This window comes from Charadrius vociferus, unplaced genomic scaffold (assembly GCF_000708025.1).
Source record: "Charadrius vociferus isolate BGI_N301 unplaced genomic scaffold, ASM70802v2 scaffold138, whole genome shotgun sequence".
In the NCBI taxonomy this organism is placed as follows: domain Eukaryota; kingdom Metazoa; phylum Chordata; class Aves; order Charadriiformes; family Charadriidae; genus Charadrius; species Charadrius vociferus.
In genome coordinates, this window is record NW_009649728.1 from 198,707 (window position 1) to 209,237 (window position 10,531).

The window sequence follows — 10,531 nt, forward strand, 5'->3', positions numbered from 1 at the left end:
AACCCGCCAGCCAAACCCAAACTTTTCAGAGGCCTGTAAAAATCAGAGCCCCCCCCCCATCCTCCGCCCCCCATCCCTCAAACCCATCCCCGGTGTTGGGACATTTTTAGGGGCTGAAAAACGCCACGGTCAAATGGGAAAACCTGTTCCAGTGGCACCTCCAGCACCCACCGCCGGGAGCTGGGGTTGGGGTGGTGTTTTGGAAAGGGACCTGTTGTGCTGCAGATCGCCAGGAGGGCTGTACGCTACAGCCGTGTGAGGAAATGCTGCTGAAGAGTGTTAATTTATCTGGGATTAAAACACGCCTTCATTTTGCGAGCAGCCTGGGGCACGGGCTATGGTGGGAAGGGATGGCGCAGGCTCTGGGCTGGTGCGGGCAGGAGGTGAGCGGGCAAGGAGAGCGGTGGGAGCTGGGGTCTCTGATCCACCTGGGGTCTCTGCTCAACCTGGGGTCTCTGCTCCACTGGGGGCCCCACCAGCCAGTGCTGGACTCCAAGGGGCTAAAAGCTTTTAATTTGTTTGCATCAAGACCCATCTTGGCCATGTGTGTGCTCATCCGGCTCTTTCATGCCATCCTGCAGACACCTCCACGGCACGGCAAGCGCTGCGTACTGCTACCCAAACCCACCGGCCTTTGCAGGACCCCACGGGCAGCGCAGGTCCCCATGCCTCCCCCTCAACAGCCCTGCCGGTAGGCACCTACCCCCCCGGCACTCACAGGGTTAAGCTGTTGTTTGCTTTGGACACTTCACCCGAAGGAGAGATTAAAAATTAGCAAGTGAGCTATGGCTAATAGCTGGAAGTGTCCTGAGGCTAATTACTCAGCTGCATCTATCTGTTGCTGCTCACACTTTGCAGGTAAACAAGGGAAAGTGCCTTTTTCCTTGGGGCTCCTGTCATAGAATCATAGAATCACAGAATGGTTTAGGTTGGAAGGGACCTTAAAGATCATCGAGTTCCAACCCCCCTGCCATGGGCAGGGACACCTCCCACCAGCGGCAACCTGTGCCAGTGCCTCACCACCCTCACAGGGAAAAACTTCTTCCTCATGTTTAATCTAAACCTGCCCTCTTCCAGTTTAAAGCCATTCCCCCTCGTCCTGTCACTCCGTGCCACAGTAAAAAGTCCCTCCCCAGCTCTCCTGGAGCCCCTCTAGGGACTGGAAGGCGGCAATAAGATCTCCCCGGAGCCTTCTCTTCTCCAAACTGAACCCCCCCAACTCTCTCAGCCCCTCCTCACAGCAGAGGTGCTCCAGCCCTCGGATCATCCTCGTGGCTCTCCTCTGGACACGCTCCAGCAGGTCCATGTCCTTCTTATGTTGGGGACTCCAGAGTTGGAGGCAGTACTCCAGGTGGGGTCTGACCAGAGTGGAGTAGAGGGGCAGGATCACCTCCCTCGCCCTGCTGGCCACACTTCTGATGCAGCCCAGGACGTGGTTGGTCTTCTGGGCTGTGATTGCACATTGTTGGCTCATGTTGGGCTTCTGGTCAATCAGCACCCCCAGGTCCTTCTCCTCAGGGCTGCTCTCCAGCCATTTCTCCAGTGATGGACAAGCCTGGGTCCAGTGGAGCTGCTCCATGGCCAGGAGCAAACCAGAAATCACACGCTGACAGCAGCTCGGTGTCACGGGTGACGCGGACACCCCGAGCTCCCCCCCCTCGCAGCCCCGTGTGGGGGCTGTTTGCGGGGGGACCCTGCAGGGCTTGGCTGGTTCCTGGGCTCTGCCTGCCAGGGCAGGCAGGAAGGTCCAGCCCCAGCCCCATGCCCAGGATGGATTCAGCCCATCCCTTGCACTGAGCCCCCCGCGCGAGGGCAGACCAAAACAGCCGCTTTGTTGGCAAATGGGGGGTTCTTGTCCACCTTCGCACAGTGGGGCAAATGCTGTCCCCCAAGCTCACCAGCAGCCAGGAGCCCCCTAACTAGTTGGGACTTGCACCACCAGTGCTGTTTGATAGCTGATTTTATGGCTGCAGTGGGCAGAGAGCAGATGCCTCACAAAGCTGGTCCTGCTCACAGCCAAGCTGGTGGGATTTTCCTCAGTGTAATCATGGGTACTGGGGGGCACGTCCTGACCACTGCTGGTAGGATGCCTGCTCAGCCAGGGCCAACCTTTCCATGATTGTACTTACAAAGTACGTGGACGAGCGGCTGGTTCACCCGACAATTGTGCTGGTGTGCAGAGGGACTTGGGTGGGCTGGAGAAATGGGCCAACAGGAACCTCATGAAGTTCAACAAGTGCTGCTGGGGAGGAACAAACTCAGGCTGAGGCCACCTGGCTGGAAAGCAGCTTGGCAGAGAAAGACCGGGGTGTCCTGGTGGACACCAAGTTGACCATGAGCAAAGGTGGCCAAGGATGTCCTGGGCCAGGAGTATTGAGGCCAGCAGGTCAAGGGAGATGATCCTTCTCCCTGCTCAGCACTGGGGAGGCTATTCCTGGAGTGCTGGGTCCAGTGCTGGGCTCTCCAGTATGAGACATGGGCATATTGGAGACAGTCTAACCAAGGGCCACAGAGATGCTGCAGGGAGTGAAGCATCTCTGCTGTGAGAAAAGGCTGAGAGAGATGGGGCTGCTCAGCCTGGAGCAGAGACAGCTCAGGAGGACCTTGGTAATGTATGTTAATACCTGAAGGGAGGGTGCAAAGAGGCTGGAGCCACGTTCTTTCCAGTGGTGCCCCATGCCAGTGGCTATGGAGCAAGCTCATATTCTAGTTAGGATGAGAGGAAACGGCCTCAAGTTGCACCAGCGGAGGTTTAGATTGGATATTAGGAAAAATTTCTTCACCGAAAGGGTTATCAAGCGTTGGAACAGGCTGCCCAGGGCGGTGATGGAATTGCCATCCCTGAGGGTATTTAAAAGACTTGTATGAGTGGTGCTGAGGGACATGGTTTACTGGTGGACATGGCAGTGCTAGGTTAACAGCTGGACTCGATCTTAAAGGTCTTTTCCAACCTAAATGAGTCTATGATTCTACCATGAGGTAGATTTTGGATATTTTGGTGGCTGAGGTGAGTGCTGGCCATAGTGCATGGCTGGGCACAGGGGCACAGTTTGCCACCGCTCACACCACTTGAGCATTTCTGCAACTGGGAGGTGGGCAGTGGAGAGCTCACGTCCGGTTTCTGCTGGAACTCAGGTTTTGAGATTTTAATTTTTTATTTGTGGAAAAAGCGTGCTGTAGATGTTCTTGATGCAGAGATCAGGAAGCATCACAGAAAGGATCACATTTAATTTTCAGTCCTTTGCTCTTTCAGAGTCCCCCTGTCCAGAGCCATGCACTCAGCTCTGGCAGTGCTCAGTGAAGGCAGAAGCATCTCTTAGGGCACTGGTGGCAGGGAGCACCTTGTACAACATCGTCACGGACAGCGGTGCTGGTCCTGAGCAGTGAGAAACCCTCCGTTTGCCTTGCTGGGTGAGGAAGTGATGAGAAACACAACCAGGGTTTGTAAGGACATGCACAGAAGCTTTTTCATACAAGCTGGGAGCACCCGGCATGCTGCCCTTTTCTGTGCAGCAAAATACGCCCAGTTTCAGTCTCACACTAAACATCAGCTCCCTGTGGGTCTGTGCCCTAGGCCTGGGCAGGTCACCTGGCCCTTTCTCCTGCCCTGCAGCAAGATCAGCAAGATGCTTGTCTGAGGTTCTCCAGTGGTGGATCGCCTCCTTTCCAAACAACACGTTCAAGTGCTAAACACCTTCATGGTAGACACGTTGCCTTTGCATTGACTTGCATATGGTCCCGGTCAGGGTTTACAGTGGAGATGCCCAGAAGCATGGGAGGTGATGGCTGAGACTGCCTCCGTGCATATCTACCTGTAGCCTTTGATTAAAGCAGACGCCCATCCCTGGAGAGCCTGGAAACCACGATGTTTCTCAGATACGCTGATCTGACTCCTGGTTAGAAGTGGAAAGCAGGTGTCCCTTGCTTGGACGAGTGGAAGAGATGTAGGGGGAGCCGTTCCCATCCCTTGTGAGCAAGGAAGAGGTCAGGGCACCCTCTCCTCCCCTCCACATGGACCTGAGGCACTGAGCACTGCAGTATCACCTCGCTGGTGCTTGGTGGGCTGATGCACTTTGGTCTGCAGGGTGTCTCAGCTGTGTGCCACAGGGGCTGAAACGCTGCTAGTGATACCAGAGAGCTACCACAATGTGACATTTCCAAGTGATATCTTGGAAAACGGGAGTGCACTGGTCAAAGCGACAGTTGCCCAGCACCCAGGCAACTGCAACAACCCAGGCAATAGCAAATCAGCAATCAGGACTGGCCCGTTGGTTTCGTGTGAATACGCTATTGACATGTCAGCAGTAGGCATCTGGTCTGTGTTCCTTTTCTAGTCACTGGAGAGAGATGGACATTTCTGTAGGATAATTCATTGCACTTCACACCTTTTCTGGGATGGGATAAATTCTCCTCTGGTGGTGCCTCCTTCTCTCAGCCTCTAACCTGTCTTTATCAGCTTGTGAGATACTGAGTCCTGCCAACTGCCGCAGCAGTTTGAAGATCCCTTCCTGGATCTGCTTCATCTTTATGCCATAAATGAGGGGGTTGAGCATGGGAGGGACCGTCAAGTAGAGATCAGCCACCAGGACTTGGATGCGAGGTGCCAAGCCGAAAGAGAACATCTGCAGGTACATGGAGAGTAGGCCACCTACGTAAAACATCAGGATGATGGAAACATGGGACCCGCAGGTCCTGAGGGCCTTGAGACGAGCTTCTTGGGATGGCAGCCTCATCACAGACTTGAGGATCATACCATAGGAGAAGGTGATGAAGACAGAGTCTGTCCCCACCAATAGTGTTGCCACAATGAGGCTGTAGAGATCGCTGACAGACGGGTCGGCACAGGCCAGCTCCACCACGGCCATGTGCTCACAGTAGGAATGAGGGATGACTCTGTTTTTGCAGTAGGGTAAGTTGGTGAGGAGGCACATTAAAGGTGTCATGACACCAGCTCCCCTGGCCAGAGACAGCAGTCCCATCTGGATGGTGCTTGAGCTCGTTAGGATGGTGTTGTATCTCAGGGGGTTGCAGATGGCTATATAGCGGTCAAAGGACATTGCCAGGAGCACTCCCGACTCCACTGCAGTGAATGTATGGATGAAGAACATCTGGATGAAACAGGCCTCAAAACCAATCTCTCTTGAATCCAACCAGAATACTCCCAGCATTTTGGGAACCACAGCAGTTGAGAAGGTGAGGTCAATGACAGCCAACATGGAAATGAAATAGTATACAGGTTCATGGAGGCTTTTGTCCAGCCTTACAGCGAGAAGGACCATGCTATTTCCCAGCAAGGTCATGATGTATGTAAAGCAGAAAGGGATGGAAATCCACATGTGGAGAGCTTCCAGGCCAGGGATACCCGTCAGGAGAAAAGGCAAAGAGTTGGTGTTGGATCGGTTGGCAGTTGACATGGCATAGGTGGGCCAAGTCACATCTTGGTTCCTGACTTTAGTTCCCTGTAACAGTGACAGAAAGGTTGGGATTTTGCTGTCATCAGTTTGATCATAAAACTGCGCACACCGTAGTGCTCAAACATCACACGATTATGTGGTATTTATTTGGGGAAAAACTTTCAGAACCTGTTATCTACTGTCAGGCTTTTAAACTGATGCTGTGGTCAGTGCTTTCCAGAGGACACGTCACCGGAGAGTCCTGCCTGTCCTATTGCTTGTGTGGGGCCGCCTTCACTTCTGCTTCTTCTTCCAGTCCCTCCAATTTACCTCTAGCTTTTGCGGTGTGTCTGTCTGTCCAAAGGCTGACACCATCGTGTCCTGCCCACTATCAGTGGGCGAAAGTGGGGCATAACGACCCCAGGCTCTTTGGCCCTTGCCCAGCCTTCATGAGCAGTGCAATGCAAGCAAGTCCTTCCTCTCTCTGCTCTGCCCAAAGAGAGGACAGGGTGTATGGGTCCAGGTCGCACAAGTTCCATCCTGTTGCTACTTTGGGTCATGCAGAAGCTGCATCTAAGACCACGTGTCTATGGTGAAACTGGGCTGAGAGAAACTGCAGCCAGAAAAGTGATGTTCCAAGCTGTCACCCGACACAAAGGGGACATGGCATCATTGACAGCCTCTAGCTGCTAGCCGCAGTCGAGGAGGGTGCAATTACCATGGTACAACCCCTCCTCCACACTCATCCATCCACGAGACAAGGCCAAACTAATGCAGAATGCTGTTCTGTGAAAAACAGTGGAGTTACACCCATTTTTTTCCTCTCTGGAGCCCAATGACGTGGGGTTTGCTAAAGCATACTTTCCTGGAAGAAATTGCACTAGTGCAGGCTTGTGGGCATCCGGAGGTGGAGAACCCCCATCCATTGATTTTTGCTTCAAGTGCTAATCGTCCTCATGGTTATAACCATATGCCGGTCTTCCCCTTTGACACTGCTCGTCTGCTCCTCCCAGCCGCAGCATCCTCCTCCACCTTCCTGTGCTCAACCAGAGAGCCCGTTACGGCAGAGTACTGTCATTGCACGCAGGTATGCACTGTCCATCACCAAGGAGTTACTCTTGACAACCTAGACACCTAGAGCACTGCAAGTTTCTCAAGTCCACTCACCTGTTCCACTACCTGTCTTATTGAGAGGGCTTTTTCTTTTGTGCATCTCTAAGATTTCAACGCCTTTTTTGAAAAAAATATAACCTCTTCCATTTCCCCCTTATGCATCCAAAATTGCACTGGCCCTTCTGGTCCTGGCATTACTCTCTCAGTGTGCTGCCAGCTGCTTTCCAGAGCCTCTGCCCTCCAGGATGCAGTGCTCCACTCTGAAAACCTGCCCAGCTCTCCTTACCCTGATATTTCACTTATTGCAGGCAGTTCCTTTGAACGACCAAGTCTGCCAATCCCTCTAGACCGCTCGGCGTGACTTGCCTTTCCCCAGCATTACTTGAGACACAATTTGTGCTGATTTTGGGACAACTGATGACAGTCGTACAGGATAACTTCTCGTCTAGAGCCAGCCACCATGGCCCCCCTGCAGAAACACAAGGTTTTTGCGATGATGATTCTGACAGCTCCATCTTGAGGTGTCTTAATCATCCCGTTCTTCATCCACTTTGCTGATGGTTCACGGACATTGCGTTGTGTCAGCTCCTCACCTGAGAGCAGTGTGGTGGAGGCACATTTCTTCGAGATAATTCTGTGTACTCTACTCAAACACACACACATGCACACATTGATTAACTAAACTTGCAATCTCATCAGAAAATGAAATCAGGTTTGTTTGACAAGAGCTGTTTCCTGCAAAGCCACGTTGATTGCCATAATTTAATTTGATCCCAATCCTTTAATTCTTTATTGACCAAATCTCCTGTTAACTTCTTGGGCGTTCTGCTGGGTATTGACGTCAGGCTAAGCAATCTGCAGCTAATCACATCATCTTACTTTCTTGCTAAAGTAATGGCCTGAGGAAGTGTCTGCAGTCACCACAGCATGCCAGGACTCATAAAAGTTTGGCAGAACAGGCCAAGGACCTCCTTGGCCAACTCAGACATGCTTTTTCTCTCGTGCAAATTACCCAGACCTGCTGCCGTATTTGTTTTCTGTTCTTAGCCAAAGCTATTTAACATCCTCTCAGCTACCAATCAATTAAATTACATTAAAAAAAAAAGTTCTCTGGTTGCTTTTCTCTCCGGTAGGCATGGACCTCTCTTGTCCATGCCAGGGGCAGACGCCTTTGCCTGCTTTTATCTGATTTCTCTAATCAGCAGTTTCTAACTCCCATCAGATCCTGACCAGGTCCCCATTTCTCTTTGTCCACAGTGCTTTAGCTGAGGCTCTCAGTGCTCCGTTCACTTTCCTAACCACAGCTGTCCTTTCCAGCCTTGGCCATTAGCTGAGCTTGTTCCAGACATCTCCTGTCTGTCTCTGCAGTTTCCTTGTCTAAATTCTCTGCCTTTAAGTTCCCCCAGCTTTGGGAAAATGGAACCTCAATAAAATAAAAATCAGTACTGCAGGCTGAAATGCATTTAGATCCGCACCACCGGTTCCTAGGCACCTGCAGTTTAATTCCGCCTTGCTCCTCACAGTTAATTAGTGCTGGACGCAGAACCCTTTGATTGAAGGAAGGGGCTCTGCGCTCTCCTGTCACATTTCACGCCTGCTTTGCCGCGTCTTCCAGACTGAGCTCTCCCCTCCTCGCCCCTTGCGCCCCTTTCCCCCTCACCGCAGACACCGCGGTGGCAGCGCGGCATTGCCCTCTGCAGCGTAGCACACGCGCCAGACTTACTTTCCCATGGAAATCAAACGAGGTTATTTGAGGAGGGGGCACAAAGGCGGGTGCTGCCTGGCCTGGCTGTGAGAGCAGCGTTTAGGACACCCGTCCACCTCAAAGGCTCCTGTTCACCTCCAGCCCCAAGCCGTGCCCCGAGCGATGAGCGCGTCGCTGGTCCAGGGTGTGCGCTGGGGCGCTCGCTCCTCCTCCACAAACTGCCCCACGGATGCAGGATACCTCCCCAAAACAGTGCTTTGTTCCCCAGCCGGGTCGGATGCCGGGCCAAGGGTCCGCCTGCCTCCTTCGCCTCTCCGCCCCATCCCGAGCCGCACCGCGGGTGACACGGTCCAACCTATTTCGTCAAATTCTGCCTGTCGGCGAGAACCCCCGGCTGCGTGCCTGCGGCTTTCTATTCAGATACCTGCTGTTGTATGCAAGGGATTAAGAACATTATCCACTGTTGAAAATTCAGTTTGTTTCGCAGAAAATGTGTATTTAGCTAATTATTGATTAATTTATACAAACAGAAACAAGCCGACTCTTTTGCAGTAAACAATTTCTGGTTTTGGTTAAAAGTTTTCGTATTCATTTGTTTACTTTTTTAAATTCAAGTCCTATTTTTACCTAAAAAATACTTAAAAAAATCAGAGTTCTGCAGCCTTGGGTCTGCAGTTTCATTTAATAAGAAACTTTAAAATGTTGAAAAACTACTTTTTTAAAAAAAATTTACAACAATTCCCTTTTTTTTTTTTTTCCTAACAACTGACTGACATTGTGAACGCATACAGAGATGCTGAGGTCCCACCACCTCAGGCACCCGGAGCCGCCTGCCGTGCCCTGAGTCATACCGGTCCTGCCATACAGCCACCCACCTCGCTCTCTGCCTGCAGGCAGCTGCCGCCCTCGGGGATGCTCACGAGAAAGAAACATCTCCTCTTCGTGAGGGCAGAGGATAAACCTGTGCATAAATCACCGCAGGCAATGCCGACGGGACTCTCCTGGATGGAGATTCCCAAGAGCACAAGTCATCTCCAGGCATCTTCTGTAACAACCGCAGCAAGGGGCTGGACGGTAACAGCCTTAGTCCCACATCAATTCTATTACATCTAATTTATTTTACAAATGGCAGGTGATGGGAGATGACCAAGCCAGGCAGGAATAGGCTGTGCTAGTTGTTTCCAGCAGAACAATAGACCTTCTTTGTGTTTCTCCTGGAGCGAAGCAAGCGCAGGTTCATTTCTGAGCCGGTAGCAGGAAGTCTCCATGCCATGGCATGAGCTGCCCTTGCCCCCACCAGACCCCCTCCGCAAGCCCCAGGCAGCATGTGGCTGAAATGTGCAAATTACGTACAGCAAAAAAATGCAAATGCAAGGTAGCAGAAACATTGTCAACTGTCTTTTTTTTTTTTTAATTTTTCAAGAGGTCAGGGAAGGGTGCAGCAGAAAGTCGGATTAACACCACAGAGACAGGAAAAAATATTTTTGATATGGGGAATGACACTTTCAAACCAGTTTTGAAATTGAATGCGTTTCACTGAGTTTAATTCTTCAATTAATGTAGAAATGAGGACTAAACAGAACATTTTGGGTGGCACTCAGCTGAACAAACAGAGGTGGCAGCTGTAGACATGGTGTCGGTCTATGGATGGAGCTAGTCCTCCAGATTGCCTTCATATCCAGGGGGAAGACCAGTGATTTTTAGGGCAGTATTCATCCCAACCTAAAACTGATATCTGAAATAGGTCGGAAGAATTATGCTGCAGCTAACTCTTTCATTGCCACAACTGTAAGGGAGATGGTGGTGACCATGTGGACCTTTGTCCTGAATGTATCTCAGAAGGGTGACAGTTGTCCCTTGCTATCAGAGGAAACATCCCATCTCTCTATGCTTTCCTTCTGAATCCTTGTGCTAACAGAGACAGTCCCCCAACTTCATCCCTCTGCTCGTCCTCCAGCATCAGGCCCAATTGGGTCATGGCTCTTCTCTCTGAATGGAACTTCCTCCCCCCAAGCAGAGGACCATGATCACCTCTGAGACACAGCCATCCACCTCTACTGAATTCGCTCCATTTCATTACTCCCTTATCTTAAACGTCCTAATGGGAACTGTCACATAACCCTGGCAAAACACCCTGGGCAAATGCTCACCAGCCTGCTGCTTTTGTCCCGAAGCACCAGCTCTTTGTGCTTTAGGTGTTACTGCGTCTCAGAAGACGCCAGCCTGGCCCCAGGAGGAGCATCTCTGCAGAGTGGGTGTAGAGCACCACTCTGCTACCTGAGCATCCTCCATTTCTGAGGAGCAGGAACCCTTGTGGGTG

At 51.6% G+C, this 10,531-nt stretch overlaps 1 protein-coding gene across 1 annotated transcript in view; it reads right to left on the reverse strand.

Annotated features, from left to right (window-relative positions):
* The window catches only part of LOC104291588 (olfactory receptor 52K1-like), a 9,158-nt gene extending 3,744 nt beyond the window's left edge, over positions 1-5,414 (reverse strand). The window contains exon 1 of the mRNA XM_009890841.1: positions 4,489-5,414. Coding sequence (XP_009889143.1) covers positions 4,489-5,414 — 926 coding nt within the window. The remainder of the gene's footprint in view (positions 1-4,488) is intronic.
* Between the last annotated feature and the right edge of the window lie 5,117 nt (positions 5,415-10,531).